At 41.1% G+C, this 24,571-nt stretch overlaps 1 protein-coding gene across 3 annotated transcripts in view; it reads right to left on the minus strand.

Annotated features, from left to right (window-relative positions):
* Positions 1-4,016: 4,016 nt before the first annotated feature.
* Positions 4,017-24,571, minus strand: part of LOC121393861 — a 47,125-nt gene continuing 26,570 nt past the window's right edge. For 2 of the 3 annotated variants that reach the window (XM_041563608.1, XM_041563610.1), the window contains exons 5-7: positions 12,407-12,820; positions 10,517-11,214; positions 4,017-5,018 (exon numbers count right to left, since the gene is read on the minus strand). In XM_041563608.1, the coding sequence (XP_041419542.1) occupies positions 10,529-11,214; positions 12,407-12,820 (1,100 nt within the window). In that variant the 3' untranslated portion in view covers positions 4,017-5,018; positions 10,517-10,528. The remainder of the gene's footprint in view (positions 5,019-10,516; positions 11,215-12,406; positions 12,821-24,571) is intronic. The other variant, XM_041563609.1, reaches the window with a different exon arrangement.

The raw sequence follows: 24,571 nt of genomic DNA on the forward strand, positions 1-24,571 counted from the left end.
ATCTCTACATCCCTAAGCCTATACACTTAGTCCCTACATCTTGGCAATTAGTACCCAGGATCTTAATCCCTCTGACTCTCCTCGCTGGAGCCTAAAGGTGGCAAAACACGGATAGATCCGCTCGTTTGGCGATGTCGCCAAACGAGCGGATCTCCCTCCGATATGCCCACCTTGAGGTGGGCAATATCGGGCTGATCCGATCGTGGGCCCTAGGGCCCAACGATCGGATCCTAGCGCTCGCAAACGGGCGGTCGGATCGCGGTACCGCATCAACGAACAGATGCGGCCGCGATCCGACGGGATTTTTAACCCCATCCGATCGAGATCTGGCCGACTTTCGGCCAGATCTCGATCGGGGAAGCCCGTCGGGGGCCCCCATACACGGGCCAATAAGCTGCCGACACAGTCTGTCGGCAGCTTTTATCGGCCCGTGTATGGCCACCTTTAGGCTGCTCAACTAAATAACCTAAAGTATCTATCACTCCTAGAGTGACCTATTACAGAGTATAGCTTATCCTTTACTAGGCCCAATCTATCTAGGTTCCACTACCCATTCCCTTCCTGCCTGCTTGGTAAGGACTAAAGTAATGGACCCTGAGCGCATGTTACCCAGACCTTTATACTATAGCACAGTGCCATCTACTGTACAATGTAAGAAAACACAGAGGGGCCTGGCTTAAGGCAGAATAATGAAATAGGTCCTCCATTAGGACCCATTTAGACGTCTAAAACACTGAGGATTTGCCTGTCAATATTAATTAGGGTGGTTAATTTACCATATCCCTACACTTGTATTTGAAACACCTGCAGCAATTTGTAAGAGCCATTACACCAATGAGCAACCATTATATGTTCCTTAAACATGTGCATGATGTTATGTGGGCCACTTGCTTACTATATTTTTAGGCCAGCCCATATATTAGTGAATGACAAGTGGGCAATTGAACACTCACACAGTGGATACATGTACACCTTGGTTCCCTATCTTTAATAGGGGGGTTGTCAGCACCTGTGGCCCTTTGCAGTGTTGTGGATTGAGATTGTCAAATGCAACTCACGAAACCCTCAAGTGAGCAGCATGGTGCCATCTCTGTCCATCCCACTGGTGAAACAGACTACCCAACAATGCACAGAGTTTTTTGTATAGAAAAAAATCAGCTCTGTTCATGTTAATCTTACATAACCAAGCCCTATTAGCCAGTGTCACTTGGAATTCTATTGTCAGGTTTGGCCACAGGTGAGTGGCTGGCAGGTAGGTGCCTATGTGCTGCGTAACGAGGGTAATGCAGGAACTGGACTTGATAATAAGCAGATGACCTATTACGAAGAAAGATGATCTAGTAAACAATGTGGCAGGTTCAATACAAGTCAAATACAAGAGTCCTCTGCACTCAACCCATTATCAATATATTTAAGACAGAGACATTTTGTGCTACTGCTACTGAAAAATGCCTTACCCTTTAAACAACACAGGGATTGTTTGTCCATATATTGCAATATATTTAAGCTGAACAACTACGTCAAAGTCATCCCATATCTGGCCAGTCCTATGCTTAATTTTCATCTGATTCATTAAGAATTCTGTTGCTTCATTATACATTTTACAAAGGGAGTGGTGAGCACAACTTTCCCTTGTTTGTTATAGTTATACAGGAGCAGTGACCAGCTCCATGTTGTAGCTCCCACCCTTCCCAGCTATAGTCAGGTGATCCCACTGGTGTCTAATAAAAGGGCAGCCAAATATGGAGGTTTACTTTGAAAGCAGCAAGTTAAGTTGCAGGTAAAACCAAGTCCCTTTGTAAAATGTATAATGAAGCAACAGAATTCTTAATGAATCAGATGAAAATTAAGCGTAGGACTGGCCAGATATGGGATGACTTTGACGTAGTTGGCCAGCTTAAATATATTGCAATATATGGACAAACAATCCCTGTTTTGTTTAAAGGGTAAGGCATTTTTTAGTAGCAGTATGCACAAAATGTCTCTGTCTTAAATATATTGATAATGGGTTGAGTGCAGAGGACCTCTTGTAGTTGACTATATGTATTTTGTGGTCACAGCCTCATTGCACCCCCGCCTAATGGTTTTAAAAAATAGTGGTGAGCACAACTTTCCCTTGTTTGTTAAGGTTCAATACAAGGTAATGAAATACACAAGTCTTTTTTACCAGGCCAGTGATCAGAGGCAGGCAGTTAACAAGGAGAATCCGTTAGACAGGCCGAAGGTCTGGACAGGCAGAAAACAAGGGAAGTCTGATAGGTCAAGGGTAGGCTGAAGGTCAAGAGCCAAGGTCAAGGACAGGCCGAAGACAGAGAATAGTCTAGAAAACAGGCTGAGGTCAATGCAAAGAGATCAGTTGTAAACAGGGATGGATCAGGAACAAGGGCACAGGAGCAAAAACAGGACCAGGTGGGGGACAAGCAGAAACAACACATAGCAGGGAGTTGCTGGGAGCATTAATTAATTAATTGGGAACACTGGAGGTTAACTAGTTGGGTGGAGTTAAGAGTGCAGCAGGTAACGGAAACATATTCAGCCCTGTAGCATCAGCTTATATTGCAGACCAACCTCATTCCACTTTCCAAGATGGTGACCCCCTGTGACAAGTTTGAAGTCCTGGATCATTGCTGCTATTGACAAGCTCAAACTTTAGCCTCGTGCAATAAGTTCACTGTATAAAATAGGACATGTTTAGCCGTATTCATTTTTAGGTTTTAGTTCTCTTTTAAAAAAAACCCAGTGGCTGAGTGGATTAGTGCCTGTACGGTTCAAGACAAAGTCCACAGTTTGATTTTGATTTTTGATTCATATTCAGACCATTCCTTTTCCGCCCCCAGTCTTCCCTTATGGGCAACAATGACATTTGCAGAACAAACACGATAAATTACTCCAAAACCACAGAACTATTTAAGAAATGGGAACCATTTTCTAAATCTGTCTCAGTATCTCAGTCTGCAGCCAGTTTCTCATGCCTACAATTCCCACTGTATTTATTTACTGTAGAAAGATTTGGTTTCTTCTGCTAGCAATCCAGAAATAAAAGCACTACAATCACTGCAACACCTGAAATTGCCCAGAACATTCCTTCTCTGTATATTTGTATTTATGGGAGGGAGGTTCCTTATAGTTTCCCTTATACACTAAAGCATGAGGGTGTAGTTAATTGTACACACAAAATTCTGCCCTAAGTACATACATTTGTATTATTTGCATTGTTAATTTAGGTTAAAAAATAGACATTAGTGCATCAATATAGGCAGAGGAGGAATTTTGTGTTTTAAGCTGACGCTCACTAATAAAAGGCATCGGATCAGACTCAAAGTATCCCAGATTACATAGCAGGGTAAATTCAGTGCCAAGTTCATATACTGTGTAATTCATAGGGTTTAAAACCTTTAAAGAAAGGAAAAGGTGCTACAGTGCCAATGTCAATAACTCACCAAGTGGTCCAGGTGCACCAGACCCTCAGCTTCAGGGAGCGGCAACTCGAAATAAGGCAAACAAAATGGACTGTATGGCACTCAAAGGAATCCACAGGGCTATAATAAAGTAAAAACAATATTTTTTTTGTATAGTTTAAGATTAAGACATCTCCATGGGCCCTACGCGTTTCATGCCCTACAGGCACTTAATCATGGGCTCCTGATTGTGAGCCTGTAGGGAATGAAACGCATAAAGCCTATGGAGATGTCTTAATCTTAAACTCTACAAAAAAATATTGTTTTTATTTTATTATGCTTTGGTCCTGTGGATTCATTTGAGTGCTGGACAGACCCATTTTGCTTTAAACGATGGATTTAAACCTTGTGCACCCCTAGGTTGAAATGCTAGCCCCCCATCATCCCACCTGCTCACCCCACCCTACTTTCCCCCTCCCTTGCCTATCTGCCTGTATTTTGACCCGAATTCTGCTGTGCTGATCAGCTCCACTGGGGACTGTTGAGTGATGCCCCTAAATTTTTTCCCAAAACCCTGTCAACTTAGTTCAATTAACACTCTCATTAATCTCCACCAAATATTGCTCCAAGAACCTATATAACTTTATTTAAAAATATAGACTTTAATAAAGTATGCAATACATAACCTGGCAATACATGGGCCAACGTTAACAGCCACTGCAGACCACCCCTATTATATTAGATTTTTAGCCCAAATCCCTTTGATTTCTCCTACCTGGGTTGCCTTGGTGGGCAAAGACTAGGCTTACGAATCATAACTGTAAAAATGTATGTATTAGTCTGCAGCAGCCTCATTTTAACAGCATGGAAAAATCCAATATGATGAAAAATTGTTGTGGAAAGATGTGAATGAATCCTTGTTTAGTTACTGCTACACCACTTTCATTGCTCATCATGATTAGCTCAAATTAAGGGGTGCACCCAAAGTATTCCCATGTATTTTATATCATTCTTTGTGCTCAGAGGCCAATTTATTTAACTGCCGTATTTTATAGTGATGGTGACAGCAAGAGTTTGTTTCAGAGCTTGGTGGAATAGTTACTCCCCATCTTCTTCAGGAATGAAAAATTCCGAGGCGTTAGAGTGTTAGAGCTCCGCGCTGTCACTGAGCTCTAATACCCCTTTGAATAATGGTGTCATTTCATCTGCTTTGTCAGAGAAGTATTTCTCCTCTTTTTGTCACCCCAATCAGATTTATATTTTACATGGAGGGGCAGTATCGCCACAATCGTGTTCTTTGTCTTTGTCAAATGTGTGAAAAAACAGTGATGTCACAATAAAGTTATCTGTTGTATTCTGAAAAGCTAATGGCACCGTAATTGGAATCATCATCAGATTCAGGTGAATCAATAATGTCACAGTAATGGTGTTCAAAACACATCCCAATAATAGTGTTCAGATTAGATAAAAAAACAATGACGTCACAATAAAGCTGCTCATCATCTGTTTCCAGGCAGGAAACATCACAGATGGTTTTGGTGGCCGCTGGTAGTGATGAGGCTCTTTTTTTACCAATGATCTGTCAGGAACTTGTTGACTGGCAGCAAATTTCTTTTCATCCTGCACAAAAGTAAAATACAAAAAATTCCTGAAAAATCGTATCCTGAATTTATTGCTTATACAAATGGGGGTCTTGCTTTTTTGTTTTAAAAGGAAAATCTTAACAGGAGCCAGCTTTTAAATAGAGCAAACAAATGGCAGTTGGCAGCAGCAGTTCATAAACAGTCTACTACTAGTTAGAGAATGAAAGCAAACACCTGATTGGTTGCTATTGGCACCTGGGTTTGTAAATAAGCCCTACAGTACTTGAATACTTTAAAGAACCAATCAATATGATCCCGAGACTCTCAGCATGTAAGGAGGTGAAATATATTTTATTTTATAATTGTAACACCATCCACAGGAGGGACAGACAATACTGAGTCAGACCAGGTGGGTACGTGATTCCTGCTAGGAATAGATAGTTAGGTAGTGGAGTGTAAGTAGCTCTAGATAGGGCTAGTTAGCAAGGACAGCCTGTGTCCCAACAAGGAGTGAAAATTTGAGGTACTGCCCCGATGGCAATTGTGCGACAGATAGGGAAAAGAGTGTATAGGGATTAGGTTAGTGGCAGCCTAGTGGGAAAGTTATGGCCAGTTGTCTGGAGGACGCCTGGGTATTGGGCTCTGGAAGCTTCAAGGGGACACTATGTATGAGTGTGTATAACAGAGGAATTGTGGGAGCATTTCCAGAGAAGTTTATGTGAACTTATAAGTAAGTTCTTGGTCGTCTGTGACACCAGTCTGTCCCTATGAACCTGTCAGAAGCTGCTAAATGAACGTTTGCCTTGGTTTATCTTCTTAACTACATACATCATGCTTTATTCCCAACCAGGTCCAGGGGTAACCTAACTGCTACAGACAAGCAACAAAAAGAGATGAGCCCACCAATGAAGGGGACTATGGTACATTTAGTCCTGGCCTTGGCATTTCATAAATATAGACAAAAATGACCTCTATTGTTATGGACCAGTGTCCTAGGGTTTGAGAACCTGTTATTTCTCAAAAAAGGAGCAACCAAGGCCACATGTTGGACTGGGAAGAGAGAGCTTGGACCTTCAGTCTCAAATGGGTCTTGTGGTCTGTGGAAAAGATACTTAATACATATGATTGTTTCATAATTTTAAATCATGTAGACATTTTAGCTGTGTTGGGGATACAACCCATAGCATTCATTTACATAGTCCATTCCAGGTCAGCTTCCATGGAGATTCAAAGGACATCAAGACAGGGATCAGGAGAAGAGGGATTAAATGGAACATCTATTAAAATAGTTTGTTATTACTTTATTTACCCTGAAATGTTCAGTATAACATATGGTTATAGTCTATTGTAGAAATGGTGTATCTAATAAATAAAGCAGACTTGACATCTGTCTCACCCTTTGAATATTCTGCACCTATGTATCATCATATTCCTTAGTGCACCATCCAAATCAGCTTCATTCATTTGCCAACAAATACATAACTTATGTGCTCTTGACCTGCTAAATAATTACCATAATATCATTGGAGATGAAAACCTATGAAAATGACACTCCAATGGCATTAACATAAAAACCAGGTCGCTGACCTATCAGACACTGTCTAACATACAATAACTTAAATAAACCCTATATTCAGTCTTTAAATGGCATGTAAAGGCAAAAAAAAAAAAAATCCCATTTTTACTTTCTTTAATGAAAAATAAATCTATCTCCAATATACTTTAATTAAAAAATGTGCACCGTTTTTATAAGAAACCTGACTGTATGCAGTGAAATTCTCCCTTCATTTACTGCTGTGGATAGGAATTGTCAGACGGTCCCTAACTGCTCTGCAGGGAAACAATCATACTTATGAACAGCAGGGGGAGCCCCTGCCTTACTTCCCAGCCATGCAGAACTCAAGCAGCTTTGTTTGTTTCCCTATTTTAATAATTTATGACGATCCCTAAGCAGCACAGACCACACTGAGCATGTGCACAGTCTTAGTCTTGCAAAGATGTATAACAAAGTTACAAGATGGTGACCCCCTGTGGCCAACTTTGAAAGCATAAATCATTTGTTTGATTAGGCTTGTGGTGCAGTAAGTTCATGTTTATGTTTAGTATACAAAATACAGCATTTCTAGTCTTATTCTATCTTAGACTTTACATTCCCTTTAATCCTATCAACCAAAGGATAAAATTTATTTCAATACTTTCCATACTTGAGTGTGAATTCTGAATTAAATTAAAAAATAAACATCTGTAATTGCCCAATCGAAAAGTTTACATCTTCATTTTTGAAATTTAATCTCAATAATCAGTTTTTACTCCATATTTGTGGCCCTGTGGATTTCCTAGACTGCCCGGAGGTCCCATTTTTCTTCGTATTAAGACAGATTTCACCCATGCTTCTGCACTTACTTTGTTGTGTTACTCATCATCTGGTATTAAACTAGATCTCATTAATATGTATGACATACAGTATATCTATTGCAGCGGCGATCCTTGCCTCTTCGCCACCTGAGGTGGCCTTCCTTTGCCGTCCCCACCCCTCCTCACGGCGCTCACCTTTTCAGCGCTGGAGGGGGTTGGGGCGTTGCACATTGAAAACTGGAAATTCGTCTCTTAGTTACCAGGAGCGGCATTTTTGCCACCCCTGGCAACCAGGGGGGCGCTGCCGCCTGGGGTGAGTGGCTCAACTCGACTCATTGGTGGAGCGCCCCTGATCTACTGTATCCATCATGTTGAAACCTTAAGGGCAGAGAGATTAGTTGCCAGGTGACAAATCTCCTCTTCTTCAGGTGACTAATCTCCCCAAACTGCCTTCCCACTGGCTACAATGTAAATCGCCAGCGAGATGGCACTTGGATCGCTATGTTTTCCGAAGTCGGCCGAAGTTTCCACGTGAGGCAACTTTGGGAGACTCTAGCCGGCTGGAAGGCATGTAGGGTTGCCACCCGGCCAGTATTTTACCGACCTGCAAGGGCTGGGGCCGGTATTACAAATTTACCGGCAATGTGGCTGCCTGTAACTTGTAATACCCTTAACAAAAGCCCTTAGCCCTCCGGTGGAAGCTTACCTTTTCTTCGTCTTCTGCCCCTCTCGCGATGTGGCCCTGCCCCCTTTTGAGTCACGCCAACGCGGCCCAGCCCCCTTTTGTGTCACGACCCCTGCGGCTCTGCCCCTTTTTACGCCACGGCCCGCCCATTTAGTTACTGCACCCACCAATGGCCGGTACATTTTTTTAAAAAGGTGGCAACCCTAAAGGCAGGGGAGAAAGTTCAGGGAAATTCTTGGCACATGCACTTTCCACCTGGAAATGTTTTTGAGCTGAAATGTGCTGATCTGAGAAGCACCATGGGTGCCATAACCCTGAGATAACAAGAACATTTGCTCAGGTTGATCACTTATTGTTATAAACATGGATTCCTTAGGAATGTAACGTACGAGTCAATAAAAACGTCCCAATATCCTAATTGTACCATTGATGCACAGTTGCCCCTTACTCACGGTGAAGGTGACATCTCCTCTGAGGCTATGGATTACCCATTGTCTTGACTCTTCCCCAATGAATTCCTGGTATTGATCTGGATGGTATTTTAAGATTTTTATCTGCACTCAAATGTAATTTTTCCCTCTAAGAACATATCTATTCATCGTTAAAATCTGTACTTGGACACTGGCTATATATGAGTGAGACACTACACCATTTTAGCATTAGGTGGTCTAGGTATACCAAACATTAAGGCTTACCACACGGCTACAATACTGGAATTGGCCATTCTAATGCATGCCCCAACAGGGCAGAGAAAATGGATTGACCTAGAGAGGCAGGATATGCAGATAATCAACAGTTTACACAATATTTTTGGCTGAACAATCAATCGAGACCCTCCATTAACTTGCTCTTACCCACTACCAGGTACACCCTGCAGACATGGCACAAAATGGCTAGCAAACTTAATTTTGGCTCATTCCCCTCCCCGCTGTTTCCGATTTCATCTTTGCCCAAAGTTATTCCACAAATTTGGATTTCTTCTTGGACTGAAGCAGGGATCAAACAGCTCCAGGACTTGTACTTTGCAAATACTCGAAACATTTCAGAATAACATTCCGTAAGACTACAGGACAACTTTACTTACCTACAAATAACTCATTGGCTCCATTCACAAAATAAGGACTATAAAAAGAGTCGGCACAAAACCAATATGGAATACCTATGCAAAAAAGCGTGGAATGTGAGACGCCTTATCTCAGAGTGTTATAAGCAAGTGTTAGCACAAGATCTAGATGATAAATTACCATATATGATCAAATGGGAGAAAGATCTCCAAAAAAGTTTAACTATACAGCAATGGCAGAAGGTACTGACTGCCCCACATGGAGCAACCAAATGCACCAATCATAGAGAAGCCCACATCAAGTTGATTTATAGGTGGCATCTAACCCCGGATAAGCTGGCAAAAATTACACCGACTTACCCAAAGAACTGCTGGAGGGGATGCGGACAACACGGCACGCTACTACATATGTGGTGGGACTGTCATACAATTTTACCTTTTTGGCAACATATTTTTCAGATGCTAACTCAGCTACTCAAACAACATCTCCTTAAAGAACCGGAGGTAGCTCTCCTACAAATCTATCCGATACGACTAGCCAAAAGCACCAAGAAACTACTATTTCATATATTTAATTCTGCTACTACTCTCATAGTACTGGAAATCTGCTACAACACCTACTTTGCAAGAATGCATAGCCCAAATAAAAGTTAGAGGTAGCATGAAATAAGGGGCAGCGGAGAGAGATAACAAACTAGAACTGCACCAGGAAATTTGGGGTGAATGGTACACCTTTATGGAAGCATATACCCAACCTTAATAGACTATTGAGATTACACTAACATATTGTGCTTCTTCCCTTTTTTTTTTATTACTACCGATAGCTGACATGTTTACTAGTTTAATGTTGGTTTTATCTGCAAATGTTTACTTAGATTTCTGGTGAATGATCTAAAAGAGAAACTATAATACTGTATTGTTGTATCTATCATTGCATGACCATTTCTCTCTTTCAATTATTGCAAATAAAACTGAAGTTTTAAAAAAAAAAAATCTGTACCTGGAAACCTCTTGAGTTATTTTCCTCTGCCTGAGCTACTGCTGATGCATATTAATGAGTTCTACCAGATATAATTAAGAAAGAGAACTGTAATTTAAGGAAAGAAGTTGCCTGGAGTTGTGATGCAGAATGGATTATGATCCTTAAACTGCTGTACATTGGGGAATCACAGGAGAACAGATGGAACCCTACTAGTCAGCACCAAGACCCAAGAGCACATGGAATAAATGTATAAAAACTAATGATTTGATGTGGTTTCTATTAAATACCCAACAGACATCTTCAAAAGGTTGTCTGGAGTTATGGTGCTCCCCTGCATTATAGACAGTTTATAAGGAGGCTTGATCTTTGGGCAAAACAAGCTGATGGGTCTATGATAGTTGACATTACATCGCCCCTTTGTATGAGATAATGTTAAAAAATCGACTGTACCTCTGTTACCTTCTATTGATTTTCATCTTCTGCAGTGAATAGTTTTTCTGGAAGAGGTGGAGGCTCCTCACGTTCAGAGTTTATCGATGTATCATCCCTTCCCCTCTTCTTGGCACGCTGATATGCCATTGACACCATATCTAGGGAGGTTTGTGAACTGTTCAGGTCAGGAAAACTAGCAGAAATATTTGTCTCTGTATCAGGCTCCTGCTTCATTTCATCATCGAAACTTTCTTGGTGTGGTGGTTTCTTTTGAGATGACTTGTTCTTACGAACAATAGAGTAAAGGGGGTCGATCCCTATTTTCTTTGGTTCTTTGGCCTCTCCGTTATTCAAGCTTCCATCTGATTTGTTATCACCATTAGGCCCAGGAATAATACTAGCTGGTTCTATTTCAATATTCAAAATGGGCAATGGTAACTTTGACATTGGTGGTTCAATTCTTGATTCCGCAACGGTAGCTCCATCTTGAATTTCATCGGCAGTATCGTAAAGCGGGTCAGCATTTGTTGTCTTTTCAAGTCCACATTGTATAGTTGCATCATCTTGTGGTATTAAAGGGAGATGTCGGTCTTTTAAATTTGGAATCTGGTCTGCACTTTGTGTATTTTCCTGGCTTTGGAACGATGTTTCATTGTCCTGTGGGGAGTTACTCTTTTGGGAGACAGGACTTGGTCCTTTGTGCACATGTGCTGGGTCTACAGAGGGAGAAGAGACAGATTTTTTGACAAGGCATGTAGAGTCTAACAAACCAATATATAATTTCCCTCCCTCTCACTACATTTATTTCATGTTCATAGCTTTGAACTCAATAAGACATAGGGCAGGTATAAAGAAGGCACAAAAACTCCTTAGTGAAAATTTAAGTCTCCTTTCTTCTAACTTACTTCTATACTTGTCCTCACAGACTGGCCCTGGTTGTCTGAATGTATGCCCCAAATGTAACCTAGTCCAAGGCAATTACATGCACATATTTTGGGAATGCCCTGGGGCTCCTCAACATCTGTTTACTTCCACTGAAGGACTGAATCTCTGAACTCCTAGGAACAGTTATGCCTTCTGAAACATTTTGCCAAAAAAGCCTTCCTGATGACTTGGAATGCAACAGCACTCCTGACTCTAAGCTTCTGGAAAAAGATTAATGATGATGTTCTCCCCAGTCAAAAGCTAGATGCGAGAGGCTGCCCTGAAAAAATTAGGAAAATATGGAGTAGTTGGTTGGGGGGAGCCCAGGACACTTAGACATCCTTCACTCTCCTCTTCACTCTGGGTATTGCTGCCCTAATGATAGAGAACACACCACATCCCTAATCTCACTAATGACTGTACACCCTGATTAAGTCACTCCAGGCTTCTCCTGGTGACATTCAAAGGGGCTCATCCCTTCTCTCTATCTCTCCCTTCAGGTCTCTCCTGAAGCACTCTATTCTCTCTCTTCACTCCCTTTCTTGCGTCTGTCTTTATTTTGATTGAAAAACACAATAAAGAAAATCATTAAAAAAAAACTATACTAGTCCAACATTGGTTCAATGAATTGGGGCTTGTTGATATAGAGCGTACGAGTAGCAAGTAGTGGAACCTGTTTTTCTCTTCCGATTTTTAATGCACTGGACTTTATTTATAGATGTAATTGGCAAATCATGAAACTACGGGCGACTTCGTAAAACGAAGTGCTCTGAGTGCCATCCCGCTGGCGATTTAGACTCTAGTCGTGGTAAGGTTTTTCCGGGGAGATTAGTCACCTGAAGAAGAAGCAATTAACTAAATCTCCCCGAATCTTCCCGTGTGTTTCTGCCCTAAACCAGCTCCCTAGTTAGTTCATCAAATATTCCATTTAAGAGCATGTATTAGGCACTTGTAATGTGAGGTTTGGGATCAAGTTGGACTTACTAGGACTGGGCTCCGCCTCAGGTTTCAATTCTTCATATACATTTTCTTGTTTTTGATGCTTTTTGCGGGAGTCCTTGCTAGGCACGTTGGAGTAAAGAGGGACAGACGTTTTCCCTGCGGCCTCTTCATTATTCACACTTCCATTTGACTGGCTGTTACCATTAATGATACAAGCTGGAGGCTCATTTTTATTCACAGTATCATAGAGGGGTTCATGACTTTTTGGATTCTCCAGTTCACTCTCTGTAATTACACTGTCCCGGGGTATTGATGGGAGATTTCGTTCTTTCAGAGTCGGGGGCTTTTCTTCTATTTTAGAATTCTGGTTTAGTATATTTTCCAGGATTTTGACAGATGCCCCATTGTTGCTCTTTTGTTTATTTTGAGGATTATTCTGATGGGATGATTCTGGGTCTGTAGAGGCAGAGGAAACATGAATTAAAAATGAAGATACGGCACACAGTCTCATTCAGATTTCAGATCCTCTAAAGCTGGTCTGTCCAGACCGAGTTGGCGGCTTATTGGGCCATGTAAGAGATTGTTGGGACAGAGTGGCCTACTGATATCTGTTCAAAGATTTATGTTTGACTTCACTAGATGAGCAAATCTTTAAGGCAGCTTTATGAAGACATGTATGTGTCCAAGGTCGGACCGGATTATATGCAACATTTGATCTACCAAAGCTAGTAAAGTCAAAATTAACTCATTTATCTTTCAGATTTGTGGCCTGTTCATACCCTATATATATATATATATATTACCCAAAAAACCATGCATTTCCTGTAAATTATATCCTTATAAACGGTGAGTTCTGATGTCATCAGTTATAAACAGTGAGTTCTGATGTCATTTCTGTCACATGACTCACTGAAATTTGTGTATTATAATAAATAAAGTACCCCCAGTTGTAAAATATGAGGATATTAGAAGTTACCTCGGAGTTCCATGACCTGTATAATAACACTAGGCCTTTGGCCTCGTACTTTTATATGGTCATGAAACTCCTCGGTAACTTATAATATCCTAGGATGGGTGAATTTAACATGTTTCGTTTCGCCAAAAATGACTCCCATTAAAGTCAATTGGCGTCAAAAAATTTTTGGCGCGCAGCGAAATTTTTTTGATGCACAGCTTTTTTTTTTTGAAGCATACCACCAAGTCTATGGGCGTCATTTCTATGGTGAAACAAGGCGAAAAAATTCGCCCATCCCTAGAAGTGACATCGTAGTTTCAGTGTTCGGTTGTCACAGCAACCATTCAATACAAGTACACAATATTCAAACATTTTCTGCTAGATAAATTGTTAAATAAGCGATACATTACAAATATAAATACAGATCATAATCTCTGTTAAGACCAAATGGATGAAATGATCCCAATTTTTGTATCCACCATCCCTCTCTCTGTTTGAGTTTAAGCTCTCTATCACCACCTCTCATTAATGGTGGTATGTTTTCCAACACCATCAATTTCAATTGGTCTGAAGTATGGCCTTTTTCCAAAAAGTGCTTTGATACAGGTAGAGTCATATTCCCTAAATTGATAGAAGATCTATGTAGTGAAATACGTGACTTCACCATCTGTGTGCTCTCCCCTATATAGATGAGACCACACGGACAGGTCAGCACGTAAATCACAAATTTAGTGTAACAAGTGTAGTAACCCCATAATTTAACTCTCTTTCATTTTGGGGGTTAACAAATTCTTTCCCTTTGCTGACATATGGACATTGATTACAACCCAAGCATGGGTACAGGCCTGTCGATTTATTGCCAAAAAAGGTAGATATTGTGGGCTTTTTAGTTTGTAGATGTGAAGAAGTTACTGTGTTACATATAGTTCTACCCCTGCAATAGGAGATAAGTGGAGTGGCCATAAAGGAAGGTGAGCGACAAAAGCGGGTGAAATTTGAAAGAGATGCCGCTGACTATAAGAAAGGTTATATATATAGACGAAGGAGAGAGGCTGGTGGAGTTGATTGAATCCAGACTCAGGCATCCGATTTTTTACACAAACAACCCAACAAAGAAGGAGTAAACCAAGACGAGGAGGAGGTTCCAGAGTCAGGAGGCACCTCAAAATGACCACAGAGGGGATGCAACAAAAAGATAATAAGCAAGTAATACATAATATCTCTTCTAAGGAACTATCTGAAATTGAGAACACTGTATTGTCATTGGGTTTGAATTTTTGTCCGGATTAACCATCTGATCCTCTACAACTGGATATAGATTTATATCGATTTGCTCGAGATTAAAAGCACATTTCAGTCAACACCCGACTGACAACATTGTTCAAATTGAAAATGATTCCTTAGATAAAGTTATGGACTTTGGTTTGTGTAATAAAAGTTCTTTTGTGCCACCAACATCATATGCAGCGGTGGAGACGCACGTGGCTAATGTACAATCGGATATTCAAGTTTTGTGCAGTGGAGACTTTTTTTCTACAGAGACTCTGACCTTGGAACAAAGAGAAGCTATAAAAAATCTCTCTCAAAGAACTGATATCACTATCTGATAAGGGGGACTCGATTGTAATTATGGACACTGCCTATTATATTGCTGAGATTGAACAACAATTAGCTGACAGGGCGGTATACAAATCCTTAGATGGTGATCCGATTCTGGGCATCATATAAAAGATCAAAAATCTCCTAGATAGGATGTATGATGTAGAATGTATGATGGTGGGGTGATTACTGAACGTTTACGTACATATTTAATTGTCAAAAATCCCACCCACACTGTACATTTTGCCCAAGGTTCATAAGGACCCGGACAGACCTATTGTGTCTGGAATGGGCTCGGTTTTCTGCCGGATGGCTACTTTTTTGGACAGATCACTGGGCCCAATAATTCTGAAAGTACCTTCATACATCAAAGATACAGGTCACTTTCTACAGCGCTTGCACTCTGTAGACTTACATGGGGAGGATATAGTACTGGCAACACTAGATGTTGCCAGTCTAAATACCTCGATACCCATGATGATGGTATACAGTAGTGATGGGCGAATTTATTCACCAGGCGCAAATTTGCGGCGAAAAGATGGGCGAAACAGCGCAAATTCGCCCACCACTAGTATACAGGCATGTGCATGGATTTTGAAAGAAAGAGCAAATTACTCTGAATTACAAATGTCCTTCCTTCTACAAATGCTTGAGATCATTTTGAATTGTAACTATTTCACTTTTCAGGAACGCTATTTCCTCCAGCTGCGCGAAACCGTGATGGGATCAAACGTCGCCCCATCATATGCTAATACCTTCATGGCAAAGCTTGAAGATGAGCTACATCCTTCCATTTCTTTTTCACTTACATATGATACTCAAAGCATACATTTTCTTGATGTTGATGGACAATTGGGCACTTCACTATATTCTAAACCCACTGACCGAAATCAGATTTTACATTATAGGAGTGTACATCCCACTCATAACTCTATACCAGTAAGTCAACTATCTAGAGTTAAGAGACTAGTCAGTGATATAGAGGACAGAGAAGCACAGGAATATAAGATGTGTCAGAAATTCAGAGAGAGAGGATATCCAGAAAAGGTTATCCATAAAGCCCAACAGAGGTTAAATTATCCACGTGATAAAAGGACACAAAACAGACGTGTACTGTTTGTTACCCAATTTACACCATATAGTGAGGTAAGATATTACGTAAACATTGGCATATCTTGAGTAATGCTTACCCAAATATACAAGATTTTAAGGCCACTCCACTTATCTCCTATCGCAGGGGTAGAACTATAGGTAACACAGTAACGTCTTCACATTTACAAACTAAAAAGCCCACAATATCTACCTTTTTGGGCAATAAATTGACAGGTCTGTACCCATGCTTGGGTTGTAATCAATGTCCATATGTCAGCAAAAGGAAAGCATTTTTCCTATACTCCCCCATAAAAATACATCAGGTGGTGGAAGTTGTGTTGTAAAGCTTGAGAAAGGACCTGCATATTGTCCGAAACGTCGCATCTGTGATGTGAGAGAATCTATCTTTTTGCAAAGAAAAACCTGAGTGCTGCTTCTTATTTACCAGAAATTGTCTATATGTTCTAGTACTGGACTGGTTATAGGTTCTAACTATATATATGTTCTAGTACTGGACTGGTAACAGGTTCTAACTATATATATGTTCTATTACTGTACTGGTTACAGGTTCTAGCTTTATGAATGTTCTAGTAATGGGATTGTCAAGGGGTTGCTCTAGCTTTGTAAATGTTTAGAATCTGTCCTGTTTCGTTTCACCAAAAAATTTGTGAAAGTACGAAAAAATTGTAACGTTTTTTTTACGCATGCAACAATTTTTTTTCTTACTCGAATTGCATTAAACTCAAAGGGCATTTTCTTTTTCCCAGTGGATTTTTTTGCTGCAGTTTCCATTAATTTACTGTTCTACCATACATCACATACATAACTAGGACTATATGAATACAAATTGACATCCAAATTGCTGGGATTGGCTACAAGTCCCTATGAATGTTCTCTGAAATATTTCAGATCAGTATATTCCTGGATTCACAGGACAAAATGATCATTATTGTAACAGACCTAGTGAAATAGACCAAATGAGCAAATATTACAATGTGGTTTCTAATGACATTGCAGTGATTCTGATTTATGACTTCAATGTGTTCAGCCTTCTGATGGCCTCCCATTAAGTCTATTGGCAGTTCCCACTGTAGGAAATGGTTATGAAGGTTTCATTTAATTACCAGCAGCCACATGGCAGAAAAACTTCTCACTAAACAGATTATTGACTATTTTCCAATAAACGACATTAAAGCTCAGTTCTTATGATAAAGCCAGGGGGCCTGGGCCACAATTAGCCTCGTTGGGCTGCATTAAAACCACCGTGATCTTTTCTGCTTAACATCAGCATCACCATTTGTTTATCTGGTAGATTTTAATACTCGTTCCAACCCCCTCCCATTAACTTTGCAGCAAATTTCATTATGTAGGAATTGCATATTCAATATGCATTGAAGCTTAACCAATAAAAACTCACCAGAAATCCACTGCTTGTGACTCCTCAACAACAGCAAGTCAACAAGTCAAATGAAATAATAAAAACGACAGTCAACTGAATGTCATTTTCACAGGGGGGCACGGGAAGGGGTATATATCTTTCCTGGTGCTGTAGGAAGCCTTTCCAAACATGGGAAAATATTAATAGAAACATCTTGAAGAAATTGGTGCACAGTGCCAATAATTGTACCATTATTATTCAAAAAGAAGGTATCCAAAACAATTAATGAAGGGAGAAAAATACTCACAGTTCACCCCCAGTTCATGGGCGCAAAAATCTGAAGCAGCAACAAGTTGATTTCTCCAAAAGTAAAGACCAAAATTATAATTCAAAATTCAAATTATTTATTAGGACATACAGTTGACCATCTAACGCATTTCGTGCCTACTGGGGCACTTACTTACAGAGCCTATGAGAGTAAGTGCCCCAGTAGGCATGAAATGCGTTAGGCAGTCATTTGTATGTCCTAATAAATTATTTGAATTTTTAATCATAATTTTGGTCTTTACTTTTGGAGAAAATCCACAACTTTTTCCTGCTTCAAACTATTAACAGACTCAGATTAAGCCTCTGTCTTAAAAACTGGAGATATATTTGAATTCCTACATATATTCTAGGTCCTACTTGTACAGATCTAGATGGGCTGGTGGGTTTCCATAGGTTCCAGTAGAATAAAGCCATACTAGAATTCAAGAGAACTTGTCACATCCAGAAAAGTTGGGGGGGGGGGGTCGCCAAACTTTTTTTCCCCTTGAGCCACATTCAAATGTAAAAAGAGTTGGGGAGCAACACAAACATGAAAAAGTTCCTGAAGGTGCCAAAGAAGGGCTGTGATTGCCATTTGGTAGCCCCTATGTGGACTGGCAGACTACAGGAGACTCTGTTTGGCAGTACAACTAGATTTTAAAAATAATCTCCTGCTTTGAGGCCACTGGGAGAAACATCCAAGGGGTTGGGGAGCAACATGTTACTCATGAGCCACTGGTTGGGGAGCACTGAGTTAGGGGGTCACAGGGATTTATTGATTGTTGATCACTGATAGTTCTGCTAATTGTTACTTGAAGTTCCTCAGTCCATGACTAAGGGGCAGATTTACTAAAGGGTGAAGTGACTGACGTTAGCGAAAATTTGCCAGCATGACGTTATTTCGTTATTTCGACGATTTACTAACGGGCGCAGGCTTAACTTCGCTAGTGAAGGAGATAGACTCTAGTGGTAATTCGCTTCCTTACCCCTGGCGAAGTTGCGCTCTGGAAAATGGATGTAACTACGCAAATTCATTAAGATACGGATTTTACTGAACGTTACCTCTTGCGCCAGACTTGCCTTCGCCACCTCAGACCAGGCGAAGTGCAATAGAGTAGATAGGAGTTCCTCAAAAAATAGTTGAAATTTTTTCTAAGTCCCAAAAAACGCTGGCGACTTTTTATGTTTCAGGGTGAAAAAGTTCATAAATTTTTTCTGGGGTACTCAGCTTCCCCCCCTACATTTCCTAACATACGGCACATAAACTATACACTGGGCTCATGTGTAGGGCAATATAAAAACTCTATTTTATTTTATTAAGGTTTCCCGGGCTTGTGTTATATAATGTATTTGCTGCAACATATACGTCCATTCAACTTTAACTTCCTGCCGTATGCAAATTAGCCAACGCTGACACAACTTCGAGTCGCTTGCCGCAGTAATGCTAGCGCTACATTGCCAGCGGTCGGCACCCTGGGTTAAAAAACCCCTTACCCTACACAGACCCCCTCCCTCCTCCCCCAGCCTAAGTGTTACCCCGGGCAAATGCCGCTAACTCTTTACTTACCCCTCAGTGCAGATTCAGGCACCGGAGTTTATGGCCACCATCTTCAGCCGCTTCAGTAATCTTGGGAATGAGGCCGACGCTTCGGAAATCTTAATGAGTTTCAGCGCATGCACAGTTGTTCTCATTCCTAAGATCGAAATTCATGGAGTTCATGGGCGCCATCTTGTTCTCTTCGGAAATCTTCGGAATGAGACCGGCATGGCACCGCATGCGCAGTTGGGGCAATTTTCTGCTTCACAACAACTGTGCATGCTCTGGAATTCACGAAAATTGTAGAAGTGCCAGTCTCATTCCGAAGATTAACGAAGCGGCTAAAGATGGCGCCCGTGAATGCTTGAATCTGCACCGAGGGGTAAGTAAAACGTTAGGGGCATTTGCCCGGGGTAACACAGGCTGGGGGGAGGAGGGATGGGGTGTACGTAGGGTAGGGGTATTTTAACGTTAGGGTTGAATTCTCCTTTAAATGGGTGGTTCACCTTTAAAGGAAAAGTAAACCTTAAAAATAAGTGAATGTACAATTGATGAGGGGGCTATTCTAAGAACTTTTGCAATCTACATTCATTATTTTTTTTTTAATTGCAGGATATTAAGGAATACATGTGCTGTTAATATTAAAGAGGGCCGTATGATGCCATTTAGGGCTGCAGTTTCCCTTCCAACCCCTCGTCTGGCTGCTCCCCCTCATCTACTGTCTGCAATGTAAAGAGCCGACTACATTTTTGGCAACATACAAACGCACAGATATGTAACACGTGACTAATAAATCTTTTCTCATTTAATCTGCAATTCTTTTTTTACCTTGACAGTATAAGGCAATAAAATGCAACTTTTATGTAATTGTTTACATTGTGTCTGTAGCTATTTGGCCAAGATCCAAGGCAGTCGGCTGCTCTTACATGCGGAAATACACGTACCCGAGCTCAAAGCTCAAAGCTTATTTCTTTGCTTCATTTGCGCTGGTAAATAGGCTGGAAAAATGCCTTCCGGGTTGTTCCCAGGCAATATATTTATGTATTTTATTCAGTATGATCATTTTTGGGTTGAAACAATGCTTTTGCTCATTACGGTTTATTTTCACAAGTTCTAAATTCAGCTAGGGGGATTCTAGCAGTTTAATAGTTAAGGGGTGAATTTATTCCCCAGCGTGAATTCACGGCGAATTTGCGAGTTTCACCACTGGTGAATAAATTCATGAATTTGCCTCGGAAATTCGCCTGCGTCCATTTTGACGCCGGTTACAGTTCCGATTGCACTAACAATTTTGACGCCGGCATAAATTTTGACACAGGCGAATAGGGATGGGCGAATTTGACCAGTTTTGCTTTGCCAAAAATTCACCGCCGGCGAAATGTCGCCGACGCCCATTAAAGTCTATGGGCATCAAATGTTTTTTTTATGCGCAGCGCCATACAAGTCTATGGGCGTCAATTCCGCGGCGAAACAAGGCCTGAATTTTTCTATCATTCAAATGTGGGGGTCACTGACCCCATAAAAAAAACAAATGCTCTGTAAGGCTACAAATGTATTGTTATTACCAGTCTGTATTACTTATCTTTCTATTCAGGCCTCTCCTATTCATATTCCAGTCTCTTATTCAGATCAATGCATGGTTGCTAGGGGAATTTGGACTCTAGCAACCAGATGGCTGAAATTGCAAACTGAAGAGCTGCTGAATAAAAAACGAAATAACTCAAAAACCACAAATAATAAAAAATGAAAACCAATTACAAATTGTATCAGAATATAATTCATCATACAAGTTAATTTTTAGGTGAATCACCCCTTTAATAGATTTTGTAAAATGAACATGGTAATTAGGGGTGGGGCAGGGTCAAATAAATGTTGTCTAAAATCTAAAAATTTCTAAAATGTTGGGAGGTAGGGATTATATTTGTACTAGAAATCTCATTATCCAGGAAGTTGTTAAAAATGGACTAGTTTCAATTTCACTGTAAAAAAAAAAAAAGTACTTGCAAAAAAACATAGATTTATATTATTGTGCAGCGCAAGGCCTATTTATTGCACTTCTGCTGAATAAGAAGGAATACTGCCCCTTTAACAAGGCACCCGTTGTGGTGGAAATGGCATATTGGGGCTGAAGTAGTTATTTAGGTTCTCTCTTTCCTCCAGGCAGATAATGACAATAAGCACTTTAACACAACTGCCACTAAACCTTTCAGCACCATAACCCCGGGCATTTACTTACTTCCAGCACATCCTAGCGGCACCTCCCTCCAGCTCCAGTGCACCCCCTTATTTATACAGTGAGCACCATAAACCCCGAGCCATTAATCAGCCTAATGTTTTAAATGAAAGGATCTGGGAAGGCAGGCTGCCCGACGCATTCTTGGCATCGATGGGAAAGCCACTTATTGACTGTCGTTGTGGTTTCCATTTTCCTACATCAAAGTATTTGCTCCAGTGCCAAAAACCAGTTTTTTCCCAAAGTTGTGGATCTTTCTCGACAAGCCAGAGCATGCCAATATCTCCTGATATCAGAATAACTAATAGAAGGCTTGTCCTGCACCCTGAACTAAAAGTAAGTTATGGATCATTTCATGCACAAGAGGGTGTGGAGCGTTCCTGCACCTCCAGTATCACACAGCAGCTCTTTGCATTACTTTTATCTTTTCTACTCTGGAACGGTCTCCATGTGAATGTTGCCAGCAGTCAGAGCATAAAGGGGGAGTTGAAATGATGATACAGTGAAATTAGGGTTGAAACATACAATTTTCAGCCAAGAAATCTATTCAGCTTCAGTGTACAGAATACAGAACCCATTGATAAATAAAAAACTGCACATAATAGCTATTCTTTTAGGGTCCATTAACCTTTGACTTTCACGCAAGTGACCCGAGGACACTGAATTTGCTGAATGTTTAAACCAGAGCTGCTTAAAGGGGAACTCCATCCAAAACCACTTTTATTCCCCATTGAAGGAAAATATAACTCGAAACAATTTTCCAGTATACATATGTAGGGATGTGAAAATTTAGACACACTTACACATTACTGACAGGCACATCTAAGTGGGTCCTGATGGGGACCTTATGCTTATGTAACCCCTGTAGTTCTCACAGTGTACACTAGATGGCACTGTGCAGTAGTATAAAGGTCTTGGAAACCATGAGCTCTGGGTCCATTGCTTTAGCCCAACCAAGCAGGCTGGAAGGGAATGGATACATTGACCCTAGGCGCATTGGCCCTAGTAATTCGATAGCATACTCTTTTATAGATCACTCTAGGAGTGATAGAGAGGTTATATAGTTGAGCAGCTCAGGGCTCCGCTGAGGATATTAGAGGGATTAAGATCCCAGGGTATTACTGACCCACAGTAGGGACTAAAGTGTTGAGACTCGGGGTGATAGGAATTCCCCTAAACTGCCACTGACAGAGATCCAGAAAACTGGGCAATACCACTCACAAGCTGCAACTCTCTCTGCTGTATATTCCCTGGCCTGCAGGGATTCAGCCTATACTGGTACTGTGAGTATATGCTACCTTTATGCTGTCTGATTGTTCTATACTCCATTGTGGATATGTGCTATGTGCTAAGTTAAATAAAGACAGTTCATTGTTTAAGCGTTAAAGAAGTACTGGCGCCCATCATTGTGCTATTGCACCTGGTTACAGTTTCACTACACCCTGCCTCCACCTGCTGCGAGGGCTTACCCCTGAGAGAGAGGGCCTCATATGTGGTATAACCACCCACTGATAGTAGCTTAAATTGACCACAGTAAAGTCAGTTTACTATAGCGCTACATATACATTGCACATTGTTAGTGGTTATAAAATGATAGGGGTCATTTACAATTCCCCTGGGCAGAAGTGCAAGACTGTACCACTTAGTTCTCATGATTCGGGCACCATTTATATCCGGGGAAATGGCTGCAACTTGCGCAGGATCCCATGTCGGCAGGAGGACCGGTGGTAAGAACAGAGACCTTCTGGCCCTGCACCCTTTGCGGGGAGAGGTAGGGGGTGGGAGAGGGGACACCTATGTGTTGAAAAGAGTGTTGATGAACTCAAACGGTGCTCTATTCAAGGTACTCGTTGCAGGTACCTGTGCTCAGAATATCTGCAACAAGAGCGACAGAGGGGATAAAAAACGGACTAGGGGTAGAAGACCCTTTAAAAGGTAACTGCCCAGTGTCAGACTGGGACACCAGGGGCCCACCCAAAAACCTTTGACTAGGGGCCCACCAATTAATCTTAGACCAGGGGCCCACTCTCAGTACTATTATTCTTTCTCTCCTCACTCAACCTCTATTCTCCTAGTCTCTTTTCTTTACATACTGTAATCTATTATTCCATCTATTTAGCCTCTTTGTTCTCATAGAAATAGGGAATGGCCATGAAATAGGCCAAATGTTTATCAGCAGGAGGGGCCACTGACACCTTGGCCACCCGGGAGTTTTCCAGGTATCCTGGTGGGCCAGTCCAACACTGAGCCCCCCTATAATTGCACTCCAGGCAGGTGCCTCTTCTGTCTGCCTCTAGTTCTGGCCCGGATTTCACTCACTCTCAGCTTTGCTTTTAATATCAAATCTATTTACAGATAGCTGAATTACCAATGGAAACGTGTGCTGAATGGATATAAGGAAGGATATTTTTTTTAAAAAAATGAGGACTTTGCCATTGAGCTTTTCCTGAGTTCTCAACTTGGTCAAGTGAATTTGGGTCAGACTCCAATGCTTTTGGGCCAAGGAATAAAATGGGTTTTAGGGGACGGCACGTTGTCCAACCACACTCACATTAGTTCAGAAACACTGGGGATGCTCAGGAGATACAATCATTTTTGAAATTTCCCGTGCACCAATCTCCATTGCTCTGGTCCCGATGACAAAAATTTGCCCAAATAAAGGGTTGGAGACGGGGGTGATAAACGGCAGTGGACCTAGGGGCACCCGCTATGTAAATCCAGAAAACTTCAAAAGAGGCTGGCACAAGCCTGGACCCCTGAAGTAGTAAAGCCGGAGTCAGATTGTAAAAGGATTAAAAAGGCTTACGTTTTATTTTCCATAATTAAGAACCAAGGCCTGACGCGTTTCATGTCTACCAAGGACACTTAGTCATAGGCTGAACATTGAACAATACATACAGGATATTTAAAAGAAAAATAGCCAATGGGAAACAAGTAGGCGGTGCTACCTGATGTGCCATTCAAATCCTAAGGTTCAATGGACACACCCCCAAGGCCAAAACAATACATAGGTTGACTTAATTACAGAATACAAAGTATAATATATAAAGTACAAAGTAAATATATTGATAGTAGGGAAAAAGAAGGTAAATCCGGCCCTGGGCAGG

Source organism: Xenopus laevis, chromosome 5L (assembly GCF_017654675.1).
Source record: "Xenopus laevis strain J_2021 chromosome 5L, Xenopus_laevis_v10.1, whole genome shotgun sequence".
NCBI classification, from domain to species: domain Eukaryota; kingdom Metazoa; phylum Chordata; class Amphibia; order Anura; family Pipidae; genus Xenopus; species Xenopus laevis.